The 26388-nt window shown below is 36.2% G+C and overlaps 1 protein-coding gene across 1 annotated transcript in view; it reads left to right on the top strand.

The window, feature by feature from the left end:
- Positions 1-26388, top strand: part of Slco6a1 (solute carrier organic anion transporter family member 6A1) — a 103327-nt gene that overhangs the window by 46271 nt on the left and 30668 nt on the right. Inside the window, exons 10-13 of the mRNA XM_051153680.1 lie at positions 36-223; positions 6012-6076; positions 8967-9104; positions 15301-15398. Coding sequence (XP_051009637.1) covers positions 36-223; positions 6012-6076; positions 8967-9104; positions 15301-15398 — 489 coding nt within the window. The remainder of the gene's footprint in view (positions 1-35; positions 224-6011; positions 6077-8966; positions 9105-15300; positions 15399-26388) is intronic.

Raw genomic sequence — 26388 nt, 5'->3', positions numbered from 1 at the left:
GAAATAATGATTTTTTTTCTGTTCAATATTTATAGACATTCTACAATTGTTCTTGCATTCAAGAAGGAGTGACACACTCAGATACTGAAAGTGATTCAATTGATGCCATTCCTGGAAAATGTATTACCAAGTGTTTTACATTACCTTTGTTTTTTGCTTTTTTCTTTTCTGCGATTGCTTTTTCTGGTACAGCTAGTATACCAATAACCTTGATTATGCTCCAGTAAGTATGTAATTTTAATAATTATCATACATTTAGTATATAAGAGTAATATATTTAGAAATATCTCTGATTGTTACAGCAAAAGATATGCAGTGTCTTAAAGAAGTAAATGAAGAAGGAAATATTTATATTGTTAAAAGTTCATGTATATACCTAATTTTTTCCTTTTACTTGTTTAATAACATATGTGTATAGATATTAATTTTAGTTTTGCTTAATTTAAAACTAAGTGTATATATTTTTATAATTTCTTATATTACTAATTATTTAGAAAATGTAATTATCTATGCACCCATAACAGAATTAGTTTTATACAAACCATAGATTACACTCACTTAATATAACACACATGAAGAATCTAAAAATGGGAAAAATTTTAATTGTAAATTTGATTCATTGTAAGGGGTATTTGCTTCTAGTTCTACATTAGCAACTTGACTATGAGAAGCATTAGTGTCATCCACAAAGGAACCCAGTAACTTTTACAGTTTTAGTTTATTATTCTAAATTGAATTGCCACTTGTAATTCACGTGTCCTTGCAGACTATGTTAATCCCACCTAACACTCATTTTTTATTCTAGGAACAGAATAAAATGTCATTACTCTAAACTTATTCTGTCAAGTGATTAACAAATATGTCTTTGCCCTAACTATCCTCTAAAGGCAGACCAACAAAAATGGAAAACCAATAGCTTATTTACGGCATGTTCTCAGTTAGTTATGAAATGACAGTAGAGACAGAAATTTGTGGAATATCGTAGCAAATATACAATCTTGTTCAATAAACAACTTCTGGAGATATCACTATCCCTGATTTCAAGTGGTACCACAAAGCAACAGTAATTAAAAATCACAAGGTATTGGCATAACAAGAGACAGGAAGATTAATGGAATTGAATTAAAGACCCTGAAATAAATACACACCTATGGATACTAGATTTTTGACATAGGAGCCAAAACCATACAATGGAAAAACAAAAGCATCTTTAACAAATGATGCTGATCTAACTGAAGGTCTGCACAAAGAAGAATGCAAATCATGGGTATTTACTGCCCTGCACAAAACTCAAGTCCAAGTGGATCAAAAACCTTAACATAGAATAAAAAGTGGGGAAGAGCCTTGAACACATTGGTATAGGAGACCACTTCCTGAACAGAACACCAACAGCTCAGTCACAAAGATCAAGAATTAATAAATGGCACTTCATGAAACTGAAATGCTTTCGTAAAGCAAATGACACTGTTAATAGGATAAAACAGGAGCCTGCACAAGGGAGAAAGATCTTCACCAACCCTACATCCAACAGGGCACTAATATCCAAAATATATAAAGAGCTCAAGAAGTGAAACAGCAACAAAACAAGCAACCCAATTAAAAATGGGAGTAGGGGTTGTCTCTGACTCAGTTGCTTGCTAATGGACCCTTTTTCCATCACTGGAAGTGATGGAGGAAGTGGGGGAAGATGAGCTTAGTCCTGCTATGACTTGAAGTGACTGGGTGGCTTGATATCCCCCTGGGGGCCTCTCCTTCTCTGAAAAAAAAAATGAGAGGGGATAAGGGGAAGGACCATGAGGGTAGGAGTAAGAGAAGAAGAGGGAGAAGAGAGGACTGGGATTAGACTATGAAGAGGTTAATAAATAAATGGAAAAATATAGACACTTTATTCTGAATAAGAGAAAAATTAGCAAAATCTTATGAGAATGAGAAAAATACAACAACTACATGAGTTGATGGATATAGCTATATTTATGCACCATGGAAATCAGTGTCAATATTCCTCAAGAAGTGTATAGATAGAATTTCTCTATGACTCATTTATACTACTGCATGGTACATATTTAAGGAATCGGGGCACAAAGTGTGACAGCACCTGCACATCATGGTCACTGACGCAGTGTTTCCAACACCCAATACTGGATAACAAAGGTATGGTACACATATCAGAGGACTATTTCGCCATAAAGAAGACTGAAATTATGCCATTTGCTGGAAAATTAATAGAACTGAAGATCAACAGGTTGAGTGAATAAGGTAGACTTGGAATGAAAGCCTTGTATATGTCTAGATTTCATTTCTTTGAAGTCATCAACTTAGACTCTTAGGAGACGTGAAAGGAACAAGAGAGAAGAAGTTATGGTAAAGATAAGATGGTGGAACAGAAGTCAGTCTGTTGTGTATTCAGAAGCCATTATTTTGTGTAATTGATATATATATAATAATAATAAAGCAAAGTATCTGCAGGGTGATAGCATATGCCTACAAGTTCAGCAGAGACAGGGGGATATTTGTGAGTTCAAAGCCAACCTGATCCATAGAGTAAATTTCAAGTTAGCAAGGGCTACAAAGTAAGATCTTGTCTCAAAACAAATGAAAACAAAACAAAAGAAGAAAGAAGGGGGAAAAAAATGAAAGCAATGTTAAGTAGGAATAGTTCTTAAACTACACAGCAATGAACGTAGTTTGCAATGCATAAAGAATAGGGAAATTCAGAGACATGAACTTTTAAATATATGAATTTACATAAATAAGTGTTGGAACCTAAAGAAAGGAATTAAATTAGTAGTCTTTGCTAGATTTGGAGAAGGGTGAGTGAGGAGAGAAAGGAGCAGGGAAATTGTTGGTAAATGAGGCCAAGTGTGTAAGGATGAAGATTTCTGGGCTGTGTCCACTTCATCTTGTTTTGCTTTTCAAAGTATGCATTCATTTTATGTTTAAAAGTGTACAATAAAGACAACTTGAAAGCTCTGATCTAAGGGAAAGCTAAAGACGTGAGTTCCGAAATCACTAATCGTGGGTAGCAGGCTAAGGTATGGACAGGTGACAGAGTAGATGGGATGAAGAAGGTGAGCCTGGATGCTTGGGAAGGGAATTGAAAAAGTTAAGGTAGCTGAACCACATCTTTGAAATGACAGAGGCAAAGAGCTAAAGTACAGAGTGTACCGGTGTGACCTGAGCCTAGTCTTGATGCAGGCCTAGCTAGCAAGAATCCAGTCACAACACAATGATCTTAGCCTGAGGATCTAGAAAAAATGACATTTGCACTAAGTCTTAGTGCAGGAGATGGTTCTTTACCAAAAAGCCAGCAAGCATGTGGAGATTCTAATGGGAGAATGCTGCATCATCAGTACAAAGAACGAGGAGGACAGATGGGCCATTCGGGGGAGTCGGCCTGGAATAAACTATATGGTGTCAAACTGATAATTTATGTTGTTTTTATGTTCTTTGGATCTAGAGTGTATTCTAACAACAACTGTGAAGATTCTTTTCTATTAATATTCTTAATAGTAGGCCATAAAACAATTTTAAAAAGTTCATTGCCATAATGGTTGTTGAGAGAGAAATTGGGAAGCTGTATCTTTCCTTTCAGGTAGATGATGCAGGCGTAGGACGGCCAGTAGTCTTCAGTTGCAGGATGTAGTGAAAGAAGAAAATGGTCCCGACCAGAAACTTCTCCCCTGGCTGTGGCCTTGCAATGTTCTTGAAGTTGGGAATACGAGAGAACCAATGGATTTTGTGCAAGACAGAAACTTACATACAAAAATGTCTTATAAGAAAGACATGGACTAAGGATGTAAACGTTAGAGGTCACAAGACAAACAGAAGTACCCTCTTACACTTTCGAAGGTTTTGGGACATTTCTCATTTGTTTCATGAGTTGTTAAGTCATCACATTAGAACTTGGCTGATTACACAGAATCCTTTTTTTTTTTTTTTTTTTTTTGATAAGTTTGTTTTAATTCTACTTATCAACTTTTTGTTTACACAGAATCTTTCCAAATGCACTCATTTTGATTAAAACAACAGTGTTTACCAAATGTTGCTTTTTATATATGACTAGCATTATTAGCAATTTCTCTGTCTTCCCGTCTTGTGTGTGTGTGTGTGTGTGTGTGTGTGTGTGTGTGTGCACGTGTGCGCAGGTGCACATGCTGTGGCATGAGTGTGGAGGTCAGATGAGCTGGTTCTGTCCTCCCACCACGTGGGTTCTGGCCACTCACAGCCACGTTCTCACTTGATACAGAAAGTGCCTTCCCCTGCTGATTGGAGCCTTTCTCCAGCCTCTGCCCTTAAAGTTTCTAGCAGCTGATGCTGGGCACATGGAGGACTCACCGAGCTTCCAACCAATTTTGTGTATCAGAAAGATGATTGAAATCAAGAATATAGAAATACCTTCTACTAATGTTGTTAATATATATGTAGTTCAGAGAGACGTCTTGTCATATTACAAGTAAGAAAATTATGCTAAATGATACAGAACACTCTATTGTGATTAAACCTATTCTAAATACTTCAACTTTGAATGAAAACATTTGCACTAAAATTCTCACCCTAAAATACAGCAGTTAGTTTTATTTCTAATCATTGTACTTGTCAAAAGGCATATCTTATCATTATATTAAAATCTAATTGTTGCCTGAGAATTGGTAATTTTTACTTTTTGATTAATAAAAATTTGAGAAAATATATATATTTGACCAGGTCAGTATATGTAGCGTTAAGCATTTTTTGTTGGTTTGTTTGTTTGCTTTTTGAAATTTTCATAAAATCCAGTTCTGGAGTTTCATAAATGAGGCACTTTTTAAAAGTATCTTAGATTTTAATACAAGGAAGTAAATAGCACAGAGACTTTACAAAGTGCTAGATTAAAATATAGCTCTGTATTGGGCATGGTGGCATACACCTTTATTCCCAACACTCAGGAGACAGAGGCAGGTGAATCTCTAAATTGAGGGCTAGCCTGGTCTACAAAGCAAGTTGAAGAACAGCTATTGCTACAAAGAGAAATTCAGTCTGAAAAATGTGTGTGTGTGTGTGTGTGTGTGTGTGTGTGTGTGTTTTGGATATATATATATGTATAAATATACATATGCATATGTGTGTGAATGTGAGTGCTGTGTGTCTGTCCCATTTTTCTTCTTAAACAAATACCTGGTTTAATCAATACTTTCATACATAAATGTATGTAGCAAATTTCAGCTGCTTAAAAATGTCTCCTCTTTTAAATGTTGTAAAGTTATTTTTCATTTATTATAAATTTGATTTGTGAATATAATTAGGGTACCACATGAAATAAGGGACACCCAGAAATTAGGATTAATAAAATAAAGTTGCAGTCAAGTGTAGGCTGGATGTGAGGAATGCCATTGCGTAGTGTGGGGTGCAGTCATCTCACACTCCAGGGAATGAGAGTGAGGGAAAAAAGAAAACCTGTAAGGAAGATGACCATCCATGAGCTCAGTCACGCCATGTAACAATGGGGAAGAAGCCTGAAGGTAAAAGGTGGACTTAAATGTTCTCCTTCATTCAAATTGCTGTGTAGGTAGAACCCAATCAAAAGCCAGAAGGTTGCGAGTAGGCTTACTGATATAGTTTATTTATGGAGTGCAGAATCTGTAGCAAATAGCAAACTAGAAAAATGTGGAGTAGGCCTAACAAAGGTGAAACGAACTCTAAACAATACCATGCCTGACAGTGAGGAAAGATAAATGTGAAAGATAGAGAAAGCTGAGTTATTTCAAAAGAAGGAGGCACAGGCAGATTTCAGCCATAAGGTTCTCTCTTGGGAAGAATTAAGGGATTTGGATTTTTAGGTAGCAAGTTAAAAAATGCATAATTTGAAAGATTCACACAATGTTTATAGGCCAAATTTAACTTTTATTAACTAGATAAATATTAGTAGGAAAAATTGTGATTATATGTGTGTGTATGTGTGTGTGTGTGTGTGTGTGTGTGTGTGTGTGTGTGTGAGACACCATAAGTAATATCATTGCTGTTTTTTTTTTCAGAACTTTACCTCACCATTTGCAATCACTGGGCATAGGTGTGACCTATACAATTTTGAGATTATTTGGTATGTATTTTTTCAAAGTATCAAATTGTTCGTTGTTGATATATAATTTGTTTATATGTATATTTAATATTACAAATAAATAATGTAAAATAACACAAGACAAGTTAATAGGAGCTTATTCTGAAAAATTAGAGCATATAAATTATAGAAAATATTTATAATTAAAACCATCCTGTTAAACAGAATATGTACCAATTACATTGCATCATTTGCAACCATGCATTTGGACCTGAAGTATCTTTATAAGCTCATACAAGTGGACTTGAAGGGTTGTACAAAACACCCATGTACTCAAAGAATTTTGTACTTCTTGTATTCTTGTGAAGTCCCCAAATAAAATGAGTTCTTAAAAATATTTTCATCACCAATGATTCTTAATGGGAGGTTTCTATGGATTTAATTACTCCAAGAACAAATTGAATTTTCTGGGACCTCCACTGCCATCCCAAATCCATGGTGAGATTTTGTTTTATTTTTATTTTTTATTTTTAAATTTACACAATAAATTCAATTGTCAATTGCATAATGCTGGGAAATGAAACAAATTGAAATAACATCTCATTTATTCAAGGTAAATAATATAATAAGCATTTTAATATATTTGCCTTCATATTCACAATGTTGCACAATCAATAGCCTACTCTTGTTTTTAAAATACTAAACTTGAGTTTTAAGGTTCATATGTAGTTAATGATTGGCAAAGAATGTATCCACATCTACCCAGACTTCAATACATTTCCTGAAATATCACCTCTAAATTATAGACACCCAGCATTAATTATTTGAATACCTAAACTATTTAGAAATTTTATCCTTCCCAGCTTAGAACACAAGTGAATTCTTCACATTATTGCAAGCAGTCCTTTAAAATCACTTGTGTTCCCCAAGTGAAAATTAAGCAAACTTTAAGATTTGTATGGGGAGTTATTTTCTAATTCAAAACCCAGGATTAACTTGTTTATGTATATGGTTGCTCCTGTGATTCAAATGAGGACTTTTCGCTAATTTTACTGCTGAGAAGGTTTTCATATTGACCTTTAATCTTTTTTCCTTTTTTTATTAAGTTTTAAAATTTTTTTACATATGCATTTATATTATTACACATATATGCAATAAACTACCTACAGCAAGAGGAACCATGACACAATCAGGAATTATATAAATGTTACATTCATAGTGTTTTGGATAGTTGTATTTGGCAGCCTTGAAGAAAACAACTTTCCTATTTTGGTGCATCTAAAATTATGAATGTAAATCAATGTCTGTCATATCTTGTCCATTCTCAACGTAAAACATCTATCTAGACCTAAAAGCATTTTAGCTGGCTTAATCTTAAGTGTCTGTGAATGTGGCAACAGCTATTCTAAGTTTATATTTACAACAGCTGTGCCATGTTGAGAGGAAAGTATTTTGCCGTTCTTCTATCCATCCTCTGGCTCTTAACATTCCTCCAACCCGGTCTTCTAGATGTTTCCTGAGCCTTGGATAAGAGAAAGGTGATACAGCTGACTTCCCTATGGCTGTGTGCCCACAGTTAAATACTATTAGTACTCCGAATAGTAACGAGTCTTCACCAGCTACTCCCTGCCGCAGCAAGAAGCTTCTCTGGTGCAGATCCAGAGAAGCAAAATCTGTGGAAATAAATAGTAGTTAGAATGCAAGTTCCCTTCATGATCTTTTAGAAAAACAGCATATCGTGGTCTTTACTACTGTATACGCCTTCCCCACCCATGTTTTTGGACTATGTTATAGTGAGGTAAAATCAAGAGAGTGGTTGAATGTCGCCCCCCCCACAAACAATATTTTCCCTACTGCACTGTGGTTGGTACTGAAGCTTCCAATCATTTGTATATTTAACTCGAAGTATATGATAAAACTAGAAATGGTCCACCACTTGATGGGATGCGTTTGCAGAGGAGGGATAGTAAAGTGTATGTGAGATGAGAATAAAGAGGGAGGAAAGAGGGAAGGAGAAGGGTTCAGGCAGGTTGTGAGATGATGAAGCTGGACAAAGAAGGACCAGGGACGTCTTAGACAAGATGAAATATTAATGAAGGAGTTACATGGGAAATAATAGTCTTGTTATCTGAGTAAAATTATAACAAGAGACAATGATAGAATTTATGTGATATAAAAAAAATAGGAGAGAATACTAGGTGGTATAATTTTAAGAGGATAGAGAGGAGGCAGAAGAGAGGACAAACAAACAGGGGATGAGTGAAACAAAACTAACAATTATGATGAAGATTCACAAAACCCCACAAGTTTCAAGCTAAATGAAAATAAAAGACATGAATGGTTTAATTTAACTGACAGCAGCATTTTGAACCAGAAAGTTTGTGTGTGTGTGTGTGTGTGTGTGTGTGTGAGTTTGTATGAATGTATACAGTTTGACGTCACATACGGTTTTACACAACCAGTGGAGGATGTTGGAATGTAGTCCTCCAGTATAAGCAAAGACTACTGTGGAGACATACACAACGGAATGCAATCAGAAAGCTGTAGTAAGTAATTGTCACTGGTTAAAACCTCAAACTTCTGTAATCCAAAAGATACTGCAAGTCCCAAAATCATGTACTTTAGTTCCTTTGTTCTAAATATTTCTCCAAAATACTCCCTGAAAATTCAACAACTGATTTAGGATACCTTATAAATAACAGCATGGCCAGAATTCTAAGATCATTTCAAACTACTGACATGGGTATACTTGCAGGGACCAGGATGTTGACTGCAGGGGTTAATGAGCCAATTGATAAAAGACTATTAGAGAGTTTTAAATAATGTGTTTATAGAAGTGCGCAAATGTGTGTGTATGCTTTAAGAAGATATTATTTTAATCGTTCTCAAAAGTATTTTTATGAAGAACTCATAATCATTGACTATTTTATAGGATCCATCCCTGGACCACTGCTTTTTCAAGTCACAGCAAATAATTCTTGTCTTTACTGGGACGTTAATAAATGTGGAGTCAGAGGACGTTGTTGGATCTATGATAAGTTAAAAATGATCTTCATATTGATGGGACTATGTAAGTAATGTGAATTGTATAAATTTAAGTAAACAAGATTGACTTTAGAATTTGTGATTGCTTATAAGATTGTAGTAATTAACTATGAGCAAATACTTTGATAATTATAGATTTACACAATTATATAGGAAATATTTTTAAAACATGCACTACAGAATTTATGTAAATGCTTGTATTGGGGTGTTAAGTGCACTAGAGTCCTGTGTTATTCTTTAAGAGGGGTGAAATTTCAATTTGTTAACTAATTTATTCTGTAAATTTATGTAGACAAATGATTTTCTTTATGAGCTTTTCAGTTTTACACTACTAATATTAGGTACATTTACATAAAAATGTTATAGTTAAAAATAAATAGTATCTTCAAAATACTATTATATCTCTGAAGACTAAACCTGATTTTTTTCTCTTTTTTTTTGCTAATATAAGACATATATTTTGTGATTTTTTTTTTTCAGTTACTGAAATCCCACAAAATGACTTAGTATCTTTTTCCAAACACATATTTTCACATGTTATTGCCTTAGGCACAGAGTTGGTGTTTTTCTTTTTTAAACAAACACAAAACAGAGAGAGTGAACTAGAAGCAGGACAAAGACATGCGCTCTCAACTGCCCTGCCCGCGCGATATGCTTCTTCCATTGAGGCTGCTCCAACCCTGGAGAACAGGGCCAACAACCAGGAACCAAGTGCTCAAGTCCCTAAGCCTATGGGATCATTCCCGTTCAAATTAACACATTCCACTTTCTGGCTTTCATAGATCCCGGTCATATCATAATGCAAAACGCATGCAGTTAACTTTGAAAGTGTCCATAAACTTCAGCAGTCTTAACACCGTTTAATTGACGAATACCCAAAGTCTCTTTAGAGAGTCAAGGCAATCTCTTAACTGTAACCCCCAAATAAATTCAAAAGGCATACACACTTCTAGTCTTTAAAGGCACATTATACACATTACCTTTCCAAAGGTAATTAGGACACAGTGAGGAAATAAAGACAAAAGCGAGATAAAAACTCATGAAAGTATCTGATCCTGCAGTTTCGTTTGATGGTGTCTCTACCCCTCCAGCTTTTTCTACTGCAATAAACTGCTCCACTTCAGGTTTGTTGCTCACTGGTAGATATTTCATTCCTCTGCCTTCCCTATCATCTTGCGTTCTCTACTGCCTCCCAGGATTCGTTTTCACAGTTTCCAACAGTGGTCTTTCATGGCCTCTTGGATTCTCAGAACCTTCCTCCTGAAAGGACTCTCCTGGCACATGTGTGTTGACCTCAGCAGCATGCTGAACTACTGAAGGAAAATTTAATGCCCCCTCACGTTTGCAACCTTCACATCCCTACAATAGCTTGTGAGCAACGACGTCAAATCTGTCCTCTAAATGGTCAAGGACTCTTACCTCCAGGAATCACATATACAGTAGTTTTGTAAACTTCCTCAATGAAGAATATACTCAGACTTCTTTTTTTTTTTTTAAGTTTGGAAGATTATCTGTGTGCCATTGTGATACCTTTTCCTTCATTCTAGTGAGAGGTCTCTCCTAACTAGTGTTAATCTCCTCTCTGTCAGCACTTGCCTTGTTTAGAAAGTTAAACTTTCCTAGTACACTCCTTCTTTCCAAACTCTTTATTTTTATTTATTTCTGTCTTATATCCTCTTTTTCATTGAAGATCAAAAGAAGAGACTTCAATACCAACCAAGCCAAGGTTTCAATGTTATACTCTCTTGAAATTTCTCCCACCAATGAAATTAGTCCATAATTTTTATTTTGGTTTCCATGAAGTTCTTCGAACACAGGCAAAAGACAGGGAAATTCTTTACCAAAGCATCACAAGGAAGGCTGCTAGCCCAGTTGTCATTGCGTCTCTCTGAAACTTCTTGAACTGAACCTCCATAGACCACATGGCTTTCCACATGATTGGCTTCCAGGATACACCATGAAGAACCTTTTAAGGTCTGCTTACAGAATTCAATTACTTTTCTAGTCCACTGCTCCAAATTTTTCTACATTTCTCCCAAAGCCAACCTGCTCAAATGGTCAGATTCCTCACAACCATATCCCACTCTCTGGTACCAACTTTCCTATTAGATATTTTTCTGTTGCTGTGATCAAATACAGTGACTAAAATCAACTTATGGAAGAATTTACTTTGATGAATGACTCCAGAGTGATAAAAGTCCATGGTTAGGAGGCACAACAGAAAGTGGCAAACAAGAAAACAAGATCAGGAAGCTAAGAGATCATATCTGCAACTGCAAACATGAAGCAGGAAGAGTAAACTAGAATTGGGGTAAGGCTATGAATTCCCAAACAGTACCCCCAATGATATGTTTTCTCCAGCAAAGCTACCTCCTCTAACAAGGCCCTCAGCTGGAGGCCAGTGTTCAAATACCTGAGCATGTGGGTGAAATTCTCTACACCACTACAACGAGATTCTTTTAAAAGCAGGAGCCGAGGAACAAGGGTAGAAGGGCATGACCAGGTGGAGTGTGATTAGAAAGGGCTAGGGGAGTGAGTGGAGGATGAATATATCAAATAGAATAGGTGAAACCCTGAAAAAATTTTAATTACATTAAGAGGAAGCTTAATGGCACACTACACAAAAAGCATATACCTCTAACATAGGGATCATGTGACACTAAGAAAGAAAGCACCTGTGGCCAAGCCCAAAGGCTGCCCAACACAATGAAAATTAATCCTTTATAAGAAGCTGAGGAAACTGCCAGTTTGGAGTAATGAGACCTCCATCATGGTTCTAGTACCCACCCCCCACCACCACCACCACCACCAACTATGACCTGAAGGAGATTACAGAAAAAGCAGAACTCATGACATTTAAATTACAGGCTATATTGAATAGCATGAGGAACTATGAATCCTGCTTTGTCCCTCCCAGGACGAAAAGCATCTCTTTATCCAAGCACCTTATCTATCTACTACACTGTCAGCAGTCATCTTGGCTTTAATGTCAACTGGTACCTCAGGGATCGTGGTCAGGTAGCCTTTAATTTAGATAGTAACTGCCTCAAAGGCCTGAGAGAAGCAATGCCCAGTTATGGTGGAGGCGAATAACTGAGTGTTTCTCTTATGTGAAATGGGAAATAACAACAGTGCTTCATCAGAAAAAAAAAAAGGTTATTCGATCAAGTTGCTAAGATCACCACTGAGAAACTACAAACAAGGGATAAAATTTAAATATTTTACCTAAATATCTAAATGCTAGTTTACCTAAAAGCTTCTGCTTTTTACCCAAAAGCTGAAGAATGATGGACCAGAACAGAATGAATGCTTAAATTCGAAAAAAAAAAAAAAAAAAAAAGTGTGCTTTGTACCAACCAAACACCAAATGTGTTTTAATTTAGTTAATAGCATGTTGAAGCAAAACAGGAAAGGTGTCTGTGTGGTGCATGTTTGAGGTGAGCAGTGTGAGGCTAAGTACAGTTTTATGCCCACTGGAGCACCCTGAAGTATATTGCCACATTAGGCCGGAACGAAGGAAGACTGCTGTAGACACAAGCAACAGAATGCAATCAGAAGATAATGTGTGAACTGCAGTTCAAGTTGGCAGAGATTTAAAAAAAAAAAAGCAGAACCACCAAGTCGAAATTCAGATCTAGCGCAAGTAATATCAACTGGTAAGCCTTGCATATCATAGAAAATGGAATTCAATCTAACCAACTGGTGAATGGATAATGGAAGCATGTCATTACATGTCAAAGATACTACTCTGCCCTGAAAAAGAAGGGAAAAAATTGTCTTTTTGCCTACATGGATAAACCAGAAGGATATCGTGTATATTATTATTCTATTCTGATTGGTATTTAAAAAGTAGTTGAATCTTGGTATTTTATCATGAAAAGTTTATTTAGTCTACAGTTTGGGAGTTTCAAATTCCAAATAGGATTACAGTTCTATAAGGGCCTTTTTTGCAGTGTCCTTGGCATAATGTCTGGGACCTCTGTGTTAGAGAGCTATCACATTGTGACACAGGAAGCTGGAAAATCCAGAGCTCAGGTTCAATGGGAAAAGAATCCATATCCCTACTTCTCTGGTTCTCTCACTGCCCTGCGTTTTCTAAGACTCATCACCATGGTATTATGACAATGGGGTCAAGCTTCCAGTTCATGAATCTCCACTCTGCAGCAACCCACCCCTGGTCTCCAAGATCCATGACCTACTCCTAATGTAAAATATTATAATCCCATAAGCATAGTCCCAAGAGCCCTGCAGCATCTCTGCAAAGCTTAAATCCATAGGTGTAGCCGAGACTCATGATAAGCACTTTCAGATATGAGCTGCTGTTTATTAAGCTATATGGCTATGAATTAGAAATGTGACAAGCATGAGATAAATATCCTTAGTCCAAAGGGAGATGTCAGGAGGTGGAGAGGAATACTGAAGCCATAATGAAGACTGAAATCTGACATGGCAGTTAATGAATTTTAAAGCTCCAAATCTGATAGCCCATGAACAGCGTGGTGAAGGATGGGGCCCTGAGGCAGCCTTTGCGCTGTGATTCTGAGGATCCTCCAGATCCCCAGTTTCTCTTCTGTTCTGGCTTTGTGCACTGTCTGTGACTGTGTCTGGTGTGGTTGAATATTTCTGACTACTCTGGATGTCTATTGTCCACTTTGCTGTTCCACTTCCAAAGCTCAACTTGGTGTTGTCCTGTTAAAGCCTGATCTGTGTAGATTGTAACCAAGCAGCAGATTTGGGTCTGGTCTTCCTGACTTCCTCTGAGAATTTTGTTGAAGATGTCAAGATTAGTATCACTTGCATTTTGCTTGCCTGGACAACTAGGGTATTCAAGACTGTGCCACGGCTGCTTCGTGGTACTCACATGAAAGCAAGGAGAGAAAGTTCCTCTGAGCAGCAGGACAGTTCAGAGTTATGAAGCTCAGCCACTGAAGGCCTTTTCTCATTGTTCGCATGCAGGACGACCCACTCCTGTTTGGTCACACAAATCTCATTAGCAAGTATTTACTGGGCCACACTTACGATTTGTTCTTCCAAAAGTTTGGTTTTGCTTTTTCCTGACCAGGCAATGAACTTAGCAAATCTTTCCATTCTGTTTCCTTTTGTTCCACTGTAATTCTAAGTAAAAACAGCTAGTAATACCCACAGCATATTATTACTGTCCGCTTGTTTGAAATTCTGCTTTCTCAATATGAGGCACATTGCCTGGTATTTCTTTGCACTTTTTGTTCTGTGCAGTCATTCCATTTCAGTCTTTATAAGACAACAATAGAATGCTCTGCTCAATCACTGATTTTTCTGGGGATGAAGTGTTGTTTTCCATCTCTTGCTCCCAGCTGCTATGGAAAATGTACTCTATGACACTGCCACGTTGTTCTTCCCCCTTCTGGGATATTAATTTTTTTATTTCTTTAAACATAGAATATTTCAATATATTGTCTATATTTTTTTCTATTGTTGTCAGGTAAGTTTCTTCCTAGCAGTGGAAGCAGTACCGTGTGGTTTTGTTTTTTTTTTTTTTTTTTTTAAATATAATTCCTCATTTATTTTCCAAACTCTTTTTTTCCAAAAGAACATTACAGTCATTCACAACTTATAATTTTCATTGTAATATGGCAACTGTATCACAGGTAACTATATCCTTGAGATAATATACCTTAAGATATATGAATTATTTCATAAATAGAAAACTCATTAACAGTCCTTGTTTTAGGATATTGCTACATTGGCTAACTGACATTGCTTTGCTACAGCATTTTGACTCTAAAAGAGTTTTTCACTTGTGAAGTTTATTTTTATGTAATATTTTAAACAAAAATTAAAAACCTAGAAAAATAATTATATTTTCTATGAATTAGTGCCTATTTGTGGAAAGTGATCATTATTTCAAACACTGAAGTTGCTTAAAGCTTCAGGCAAGTTTCAGTTTCTATTGTTAGATAAATTTGAAACAAATAGTTCATTTATGTGCTTTCAATTCACACATTTCAGGAATTCATAAAACATTACCCTTTGGAGGCTATCTGGTTAATATGAAAATTTTTATAAGCATTTAAAAATATTTAATTTTTTATAACTCTGTAACTTTATTTTCTAATTGGGAAATTAATCAGTACCTTCAAAAGTAAACTATACTTATCATTTCTTCAGTTAAATGGTATTCTTTTAAAAAAACTTTTGTTACAAATATAGCTACATTATAACTACTACTTTTTAAAATGCAGGTATTTCTTCCAAATTGGCCACTACCTTGCTTATTCTTTTTGCGTTTCTTAAATATAATGTAGTAAAAGTTGACAGCAGTGAGAACCTGGCCATGCCTGTAAGGAAAAAAATATCAACCAAAAGGAGAAAAAAGTAATTTTAACTGATTTCTTCATTGGTAAGAATTTTATGTTTTACCTTTGTCAATGATATAGTTACATTTAAAAACATGCTTAATATAATCCCACGCATTTAATCTGAGCATAAAATTATAGTCTGTTTTAAGATTGCTGAAGATATTTGAAATATCCACTTAGTGACTTTTTTTTTTTTTTTTTAACTTCTAAAAAAGTCTGAGTTGTGGTGAATGTCTTTAATCCCAGCACTTGGGAGGCATAGTCAGGCAAATCTCTGAGTTTGAAGACAGCCTGATCTACAGAGTAAGTTACAGAACCAAAGCTACAAACTCTGTCTCCAAAAACCAAAACCAAAACAACAAAAAACCAATAGAAAAAAAACCCTGCAATGTACATTATATGATTTTATTTATACAAAATATCTAAAAATAAATCCATAGCAAACAAAAGGGGTGGGGGCAGTGTTAAGAGCCCTGCCTGCTTCTCTAGAGGTCCTGAGTTCAATTCCCAGCAACCACATGGTGGCTCACAACCATCTGTAATGGGATCACTCTGATGCCCTCTTCTGGCCTGAAGGGGTACATGCAGATAGAGCACTCATACATAAAATAAATAAATAAATTTTTAAAAAATATTGTAGGTCTTCTTTGTTAGCCTTTCATTTAAAATAGATTATTTTCTTGTACAATATATTCTGATTATGGTTCCCACTCCCTCTACCGCTCCCAGTTCTTCCCCACTTCCCCTCCAGATGTACCCACTTTCTGTCTCTCATTTAAAAAGAACAGGCTTTTAACAGAATACAACCAAACACAACCAAATAAAATATAATCAGACAAAAGAAAAACCATCACATTGGGGCTGGACAAGGCAACCCAACAGGTGGAAAAGAGCCCCTAAGACCAGGCACAAGAATCATAGACCCACTCCTTCAAATACTCAGGAGTCCCAGAAAAACACTAAGGTGAAACTAGATAAGAGGACCTGGGCCAGACCCTTGTAGACCCAGTGATTGCTGCTTTGCTGTCTATGAGGTCCCATAAGACTTGACCCATTGATTCAGAGAGCCTTGTTCTCCTGGTGTACTCCATCCCCTCTGGCTCTTACACCCTTTCCTCCTCCCTCCGCTGCCAGTTTTCTTTAGCTCTGAAGTGGAGGACTTGATGGAGACATCCCATTTAAAGCTGTATAATCCAAGAACTCTTTCTGTCTGCATAAATCTGGCTGTAGGTCTCTGCATCTGTTCCTCTCTGCTGAAGATTAAGCTCCTCTGCTGATGACTGAACAAGGCATTGATCATTGAGTATAGCAGAATATCATTAAGTCATTTTACTGTCACTTTTTTTTTTTTTCAGAGCAGTAGTGTTGGTTTAATCCTAGGTCTCTGGGCTCTTTAATGAATGGTTCTTAGTCACTCAAGCAGTATCAGGTATAATTTCTGATTCATGGACTGGGCCATAAGTCACATCAGACATTCATTGCCTGGTTCCTCACATACTGTGCCACCATTGCTCTAGCAAATCTTAGATGCAGGACAGACTGTAGGTCAAAGTTATTTGTGGCTTTGTTGGTGTTTGTGTTTCTCCTTTGGTATCCCAGAGAGTACCTTCCCACAACAGAAAGAATAGAACATAGGAGTGGAGGGCCATGTAGGCACCAGCTGTATACATGCCCAATGAGTGGTATGGGTGTTGTACTTTTCAATTGGGCCCTGCTGTCATTTTGTGGAAGGAGTCATATTGTCTTAGCAACAGCTTGACTTGTTTAGTGATTTCTGTCAACTCAATTGGATGCAACACAGTCCTGCTACCAGAAGCCTCTTTTGAGACAGGACACAGTCTTTTGGACTTTGCCTCCCCTCTTATTAGAAGACCTCGTTTGGATCACTGAAGTTTCCATACCATCCCTCAAATGCCCATCGACTATAGCTCTCTCATCCCACATTATGTCCTTTAAAACAATTTCCACTCTCACTCTGGACTTGATTTTCCTGTACCATCTGCATCCATCTCTAGTAAACCCATAAAATCTGTTCTGTTTTCTCATCCCAAGAAGATCCATGCTTCCCCTCTCCTTCTCTTCTTCTATACACACTCTCTCTGTGTGTACGGATTGTGGGTTGTTTATCATTTATTTAATGGTCAATCATTTATTGAATTTAATGTGAAGTTGGTAAAAAGTACTTTCCCATTCTGTAGGCTGCTGGTTTGTGCAAATGAAGCTATCCTTTGAGATACGGAAGGCTCATTAGGTCCCATTTATTAATTGTTAATCTTTGCATTATTGGTGTTCTATTCTTCTCCACTGTCAATATGGTGACAGCTTTTCTCCCAGTTTCTCTTCTATCAGGTTGAGTGTGTGTTCTGGCTTTTATGTTGGTGTCTTTGGTCCATTTGGACTTCAGTTTTGTGAAAGATAATAAATATGGATCTATTTGCATTCTTCTACATGCGGACATTCAATTTGACCAGCACTATTTGTTGGAGATGCTGTGTTTTTCTAGTGTGTATTTTTGGCTTCTTTATTTAAAAAAAATCTAGTGTACATAGGTGTGGCAATTTATGTCTGGATCTTCAATTAGAATCCATTGATCAAAATATGGCTTTTTAATCCAGCACCGTGTGATTTTTATTACCATAGCTCTGAGGTACAACTTGAAATTGGGTATTGTGAGATCTCCAACAGTTTATTTTTGTTGTTGTTCAAGATTGTTTAGCTATACTGGGTTTTCTTTCCATATGATATTGAGGATTTTTCTTTCAGGTCTGTGAAGAATTGTGGTAGAATTTTGATGGAAATTGCACTGTATCTATAGATTGCTTTTGGTAGGAAGGACATTTTTACTATGTTAATCCTACCAATCTTTTCCTCTTCTGATAACATCTTTAAATTATTTCTTCAAAGATGTAAAGTTTTTAATTTTACAAGTCTCTCACTTGCCTGGTTAAACTTGCCCAAAGATACTTTATACTTTGTGAGGTTATTGTGAAAGGTGTTATTTGCCTGATTTTTTTCTCAGCTCATTTGCTATTTATATATCGGAAGGCTACTGATAATTTTTTGAGTTAACCCTATATCCAACCACGTTAATAAAAATGTTCATTAGCTGTAGAGTTCCTGGTAGAATTCTTGACGTCTTTCTTTTATGTACACTATCATGTCATCTGCAAGTAATGATACTCTGACTTCTTTTCTAATTTGTATCTGCTCTATCTCCTTCAGTTGTCCAACGGCTCCAGCTAAGACTTCAAGTGTTACGCTGAATATGCATGGAGAAAGTGTATAGCCTTCACTTGTTCCTGATTTTAGTATAATTTTTTAAAGTTTTTCTCCATTTAATTTGCTGTTGGGTTACTGGCTTTCTGCAAACTTCCCTTACTATCTTGACTTATGTTCCTTGTATACCTATTCTCTTCAGGACTTTTATCATGATGGGGTATTGGATTTTATTAATGGTCTTTTCCCCATCTATTGAGATGACCATGTGTATGTGTTGTGTTTGCATGTGTCTCTCACATTGTTTATATAGTGTATTACATTGATTGATTTTAATATACTGAACTATCCCTGTATCTCAGGGATAAAGCCTATTTTATCACGGCAGGTGATTTTTTGATGTATTCTTGCATTTGCAAGTACTTTATTGAGCATTTTTGCATTTATGTCTATAAGGGACATTGCTCTCCAATTCTCTCTCTCTCTCTCTCTCTCCTCTCTTATATATATCCTCTTCTCTATCTCTCTCCTTCTCTCTCCTCTCTCTCTCTCTCTCTCTCTCTCTCTCTCTCTTTCTCTCTCTCTCTCTCTCTCTCTCTCTCTCTGAATCTTTCTATGGCTTGGATGTCAAAGTAAATGTGGCTTCATAAAATAAGTTGGGTAATGGTCCTTCTGTTTCTATTTTGTGGAATAATTTGAGGGCTGTTGGTGTCAATTCTTTGAAAATCTTCAAGAACTCAGCATTAAAATCATCTGGCCATGATTTTTTTTAATTGAGAGACTTCTGATGACTGCTTCTAGTTCCATAGGGGTTATCTGTCTATTTAAATTGTTTATCTGATCTTGACTTAAATTTGGTAAGTGGTACCTATTAAGAAAATTATCCATTTCTTTTAGATTTTACATTTTGTTGCAGTTGCAGGTTTAAAAAATAATATCCTTATGATTCTCTGTATTTTCATGGTGTGTGTTGTTATGCCATCCTTTTCTTTATGATTTTGTTAATTTGGATGTTCTCTTTTGTCTTATCAGTTAGCTTGGATAAAGGTTTGTCTATTTTGTTCATTTTTTTTCAAAGAACCAACTCACTGTTTCATTGAATCTTTGTATGTTGTTCTCATTTTCATTTTGTTGATTTTGGTCACGAGTTTGATTATTTATTGCCATCTACTTCTCTTAGTTGTGATTAATTATTGTTGTTCAAGAGCTTTCAGGTGTCGCTTTAAGTTGCTGTATTCAATCTCCAGTTATTTTTAAGCAGGCACACAGTGCTATGAATTTGCCTATTAGAACCACATTCATGTGTCCCATAAGTTTGGGTACTGTGTATTCAGTTTTATTATAGAAAGGCCTCAATTTCTTTATTTCTGTCTTGACCTAGCCTTCTTTCAATAGAGAGTTGGTCAGTTTCCAAGGGTTGATAAGCTTTCTGTTGTTGCTGTTGCTACTCAGCTTTAATCCATGCTGGTCTGATAAGATGCAAGGGTTTATTTCAATCTTCTTGTATCTGATGAGGTTTATTTTGTGACTGACTATATGGCCAGTTTTGGAGAAAGAACCATGAGGTTCAGAGAAGGTATATTCTTTTGGTTTGGTTGTGAAATGATATGTACATGTATGTTAGCTACATTTGGTTTATAATGTCTAGTAGCTCTAGTATTTCTCTGTTTCTTTTTGTCTGGTATATTCACCTGAGGTAATTGTCTCATGGAGGCTTACTGTGTCCCTCTGCTAACCTAGACCTAGTCCTGGAAGCTTCTAGCCTCCTTACAATCTAATCTAGGCCTTGAATGCTTTCAGCCTCTGAGACTTACTGCTGAGTAGGCTTAGCTTTTCTTGTTCTTTCTGAACTCTGGCTGGCTGGTTCAACTCAACTGCTCTGGCTCAAACTCCTCTCTAAGTTGACTGGCTCAATGTGGTTCCTATCTCAGGCTCTAACTGAATTGCTCTGTTTGACCTCAAGATAACTCTAGCAATCTGTTCTAATCTTGTGGCTCCTTCTGTCTTCTCCTGTGTCTAGCTTGCCTCTCTTCAATTTGCCTCTGTAAAACTCTGCCAGTAAAACTGCCTCTGAATTCCATGAACTGAACTGGAACAAATCAAATCCAATGTATTGCCTCTCAGTTGACTGACTCAACTGAAACTCCCTGAACATCACTGACTAGAACTCAAGAGATCTGCATGCCCCTGTCTCCTGTGTGCTGGGATTAAAGGCATGTACCACCACACCTGGACCTAAAGTTTTTCTTCACCTGAATGAAACTCTATACCAGGCTGGCCTTGAACTCAGAGATCTTCCGGTCTCTGTCTCCTAGGATTAAAGGCATGTATATATTCCAGACAGATAAGGCAGACCTAGAATGTCTTTGGGTGTGGTCTTTTCCCAGAGCAGCCATGTTCTGAATTAAAATTCCTCTGCAATCTGGAGGGCCTTTTCAATGGGGGAGAAGTCTCCCAATATCAATGTGTGACGGTCTCTATGTGATTTAAGCAGTAGTAGTGTTTGATTTACAAACATGAATGTCCTTTTTTCTGGGATGCATATGTTAAAAATTGAAATATAAATTTGGTGGACTTTTCCTTTGACGAATATGCAGTGTCTTTCCCAATCTCTTTTGGTTACTTTTAGATTGCTTCTTTGGTCTGTTGGCATAGATTATCTTTTCCCAACCTTTTAGCCTGAGGTAACATTTATCCTTAATGTTGAGGTGTGTTTCTTGAATGCAGTAGAAAGCTGGGTCCTGGTTTTGCATCCATTCTGGTAGTCTGTTTCTTTTATTGGGGAATTGAGACCATTGATATTGAGTTACCCGTGACCAGTGATTGTTGATTCCTGTTAATGTTGTTGTTGTTGGTGCACTCTCTCTGTCTCTGTCTCTGTCTGTCAGTCAGTCTGTCTGTCTGTCTGTCTGTCTGTCTGTCTGTCTGTCTCTCTCTCTCTCTCTCTCTCTCTCTCTCTCTCTCTCTCTCTCTTTCTCTCTCTGTGTGTGTGTGTGTCTCTGTGTGTGTGTGTGTGTGTGTGTGTGTCTGTGTGTTCCCTTTTTTTGATTTTGCTTGTCTGGAATTATTAATCCTCTATGTTTTCATGAGTGTAGTTAACACTCTTAGGCTAGAGTTTTCCTTATAGCACCTTCTGAATGGCTGCATTTATAGATAAATTTTATTTAAATTTGGCTTTGTCATATTATTTTCTCCATTTATGGTGATTTAAATTTTTTCTAGGTATAATAGCACGGACTGGCATCTATTGTCTCTTAGAGTCTGCAGTAATCTGTCTATGACTTTCTGACTTTTAGAATCTGACTTTTAAAAGTCAGGTGTAATTCTGATAGGCCTGCCTTCATATGGTACTTCATCTTTTTCCTTGGAGCTTTTAACATTTTTTCTTTGTTCTATATGTTTAGTACTTGATTATTATGTACAAAGGGAACTCGCTTCTTTGGTCCAGTCTACTTGGCATTTTGTATGCTTTTTGTACCTTTATAGGCATATCCTTCTTTAGTTAAGAAAAGTTTGTTGAAAACATTGTCTGAGCCTTTGAGTGATATTTCGTATCCTTCCTTTATATTTATTACTTTTAGGTTTGGTCCTTCCATAGTGTCCCAGATATCCTGAATGTTTTGTGTCAGGAATTTTTTAATTTAACATATTATTTAGCTGAGTTTTTATTTTTCTATTTTGTCTTCAATGCCTGAGATTTTCTCTTTCATCTGAAGGTGAAGCTTGTCTCTGCAGTTAATGTTCAAATTTCTATTTTTTCGTTTGTTTGTTTCCAGGATTCCCTCAATTTGGGTTTTCTTTATTGATTCTATTTCCAGTTTCAGTTCTTGAACAGTTTTATTAATTTTCTTACACTGCTTCTTTGTGCTTTCCTAAAATTTTTTAAAGGATTTATTCATTCTTTCTTCCATATTCATATAAGAACCTCTACCATATTCATATAGGTGGTTTTGAGGTGTTTTTCTTCTGCTTCAGCTATGTTGGTATATTCAGAGCCTGCTGTGGTAGGATCATTGGGCTTCATTGGAGAAATAACCCTGGATGTTATAGAGTATGCTTTAGACTGGAATATAGGCATCTTGGATTGGGGTAATTATGGTTCTATGTGCTGGTTTTTGTGTCTGCCTTCATTGGGTGTGCATTTTGTTGGTATCTTTTTCTTCTCTTGGTTATCAAAGATTATGATGTCTATGTGTTTCCTGATAGAAATTTTCCTTTAGACCTGATAGTTATGACCTCTGAGGGTTCCACATAAAATTTGTTTCTGGGTAATGGGAGCTATCACTTACAATGAGGATAGGCTAAGAATCTGAAGGTAATCACAGGTAGAAGGAAAAGAAAATGCTCAATCAGAATCTCCTTTGATTTGGAGGGCGCAAAGAAGAGGGGTTATCCAAAAGCTTCTGCTATAGTGGTGGGTATGAGATGGGTGGGGGTGTGGATCCAGAGGACCAGAAGCAGAGGGGAGGATCTCCAGATAGTCCACTGGCTTTCCCTCGCCCCCACAGAAGTGTTCTGTGGGTTGGTGTGGAGGGCCTGCTAGAGTTGGAATCAGGGATAAAGCAGAAAGTAAAGAAAGGAATGTTAGGAGAGGGAAGGTCTGTGTGATCCTAACAGAATGAGATAGGGGGACAGGGAAGGCCACAACAGGTGTTCTGTTGCAGAGCTAAGAGGGAGACTAGGGAATTGTATCTAGGGTAACAGAGACAGCATATGTAATACTTTTAATGGAATGAAAAATCGTGAAAGAGAAATTTGTGATGGAAATGTGAAAACATACAGAATTTAACTCTGCAATGTTTTTCCATTAGTTACTGGACATAGGCCATATAGGATTAGAGTCTATATAAAGTGTTCTACCTTATTCTAGAGACTCTCACACATGTATAAAATTAAATATTATCATATCTACCCTTCATTCCCCCAACTCCTCTCATGGCCTCTCAACATGTACCATTCTCAAGTTCATTCTTTGTTTTATATATATGTGTGTGTGTGTGTGTGTGTGTGTGTGTGTGTATGTGTGTGTGTGCATGTCTATGTATGGGTGTGTGTGTGTGTGTTTATGAGGCCATCTACTTCATCTACTTGAGCATAGGACTCAGTCTATTTTTTTAATTATTTAAATTTTGTTTATTTCTAACTATGTGTGTGTGTGTGTGTGTGTGTGTGTGTGTGTGTGTGTGTGTGTGCCATGTCATGTACTTAGTACAGAGGACAATTTTTGGGCTTTATTCTCTTCTTCTACTATGTGGGAACCAGGGATTGAATTAATAAGATTGTCAGTCTTGGTAGATAGAGCCTTTACCTGTGAAGCCATCTCTCTAGTCCACAATGTCTACTTATGTTAATTTTATTTGGCATATTGGCATATTTTCTCAATAATTTTATAAGTTAAAGTAGATATTGCACTATATATCATATTATAAAATTTTAAATTAAAATCATGTTAAATTTCCAAGATAGATTATTTTAATCTTTTAAGAGTAAAAATTCTATTCATTGATAATTTTACATAAAGTGATTATTCCAGAAATTTTCAGTATGCATTTTCTACTGAGTTATATTTTAGAAGATATAAAATTTAATGTCATCACATATCTCTACATTTTACATTCATCTGAATTTTGTTAACAGTGTCTAATACCCTGAATCAATTGCCTGCTCTTTCTTTTTGCCTAAAGTTTATGATTAAGTGATTTTTTGTTTGTTGTTTGATTTTTGTTTGTTTGTTTGTTTGTTCGATTTGGTTTGAATTTTCAAGACAGGGTTTCTCTGTGTAACCTTGACTTGCTTTGTAGACCAGGCTGGCTTCGAACTCACAGAGCTCCACCTGCCTCTATCTCTCTGAGTGCTGGGATTACAGGCATGTGCTGCCACACCTGGCTAGCACAACTATTTCTTATGAAGAAATATTTGCACTTAAATATAAAAATATATCAATTAATATATGGGATTTTTATAAAGTTAATGTGTTTCTAAATAAGTTTTAATTTTCCATATATATTATTTTGTTATATATTACAAATACTAGAAAAAATGATATTTCTGTAACAAGAGCAAATGAGCCAGTTTTCTCTGCTGTTCCTTTCTATGGCAGAAATGATAACCTTAATGTGACCTTGGGTGGAAGAGTGGCCTCATGGCAGGTAGAAGAATGTGTAGGGCAAGAAATATTCACTGTACTCAGACTCCTTATATTGAACATGAAATGTTAAAATACATAAACTAGCTTTATGTGAAAATTGACTGATTCTTTTTTATTTAAACCTACAGGACTGGAGAACCTGTGAGGGTCCAGGTTCTAAGGGCAGCAATGTAGCGTTTGAAGATTTCATAAGATTTGTGGCTGGGGTATAATTTCAGAAGAGAAAAACAGCATTAAATTATCTGTGTGGATCTTCATTTTAATAATAAAGAATACTTTAAAGAAACACTTCTGATCATGCTTTATGGATCAGCTCTTTTCTCTCTCTCATTGTACCGTGGAAACAATGTGTGCCCCTGCCAAGGGTGACTCTCAGCACCCATACCAGCTAAGCCATTTGCTGGCCCTGAAAAAGGATTTTAAAATATTATTTTATGTGTGTAATGTATATTTTAGTAAGAATTCCTTTTAAATTGTTAAATTATAACTTTAAAATATTCTTAAGTCTAATTATATTTGAATATTTATATACCATTAGATAATATTAAAAATTATAACATTCAATGTTACTGAATGTTCATGTAATATGTATTAATACATTAAAGGCATGTTTAATCTTCATTTTCTCTCTCTCTCTTGAGGAGAAACAAAATGTGTAATACACATTATGAGTTGAGTTGTAGAGTGAAGATGTAAATTAGGGTTTTTTTTTCTTCAGTAGAACATATGTTCTGGTTCACAATTTAACTAATAGAGCAGTGATAAAGAAGAAATAAATGGTGTAAATAAAAACTCAGCAACTTCTTTGCTTAAAACCCATTATTGCCTTTGAAATAACTCCAGAAAATTAATCCCAGTATTGGATAAGAGAATTTAGCAAATAAATGATATTTAAAAAGTCAGCACAATAATGAATGTGAACCTTGCTACCCAAGTATGTGGACCTATATTTGGATCACCACAATTTATGTAAAAACCAACATGGCATCAAGCTTTTGTAGTTTTCACACTCTTATTTTGAATCTCTGGAAGCCTGACACATGCAGCAGTGACAAAGGAAAGACCCTATCTCAACCAAAGAGGAAGGCAAGGGTCAACATCTAAGACATCAAAGGCTGTTATTTGACAGCACATGCATGGTGGCTTTGTAATTCTCATACATGGACATACACACATGAATATTTCAAAACTCTCATCATAACACACCCCCCCACACACAAGATTTTACAAAAGAAGTCATTACACATTTGAGGGTGTAAATACAGATTTAAAAAATTTTGTTTTTTGAGACAGGGTCTCTCTGTGTTAGCCTTGGCTGTCCTGGACTCACTTTGTAGACCAGGCTGGCCTTAAACTCACAGAAATCCGCCTGCCTCTGCCTCCCGAGTGCTAGGATTTAAAGGTGTGTGCCACCACGCCCGGCCAGATAAAAATTTTTAAGTATTCCTAATTTTAATGAAGCTGATATCTTTGGAGAGTTCACATTTTGAGTGACTTGTATTCTTTTTGTTGGTGCAATTTGCCATTTAAAAACTGTAAATATTTATTCACTTTACTACCCAATGTTAGCCCCTCCCTTTTCTTCTCCTGATCCTAAACTCACTCCC

This window comes from Acomys russatus, chromosome 12 (genome assembly GCF_903995435.1).
Source record: "Acomys russatus chromosome 12, mAcoRus1.1, whole genome shotgun sequence".
Lineage (NCBI taxonomy): Eukaryota > Metazoa > Chordata > Mammalia > Rodentia > Muridae > Acomys > Acomys russatus.
The sequence above is the reverse complement of the archived record's forward strand: the minus strand, read 5'-3'. Positions and strand labels throughout refer to the sequence as shown.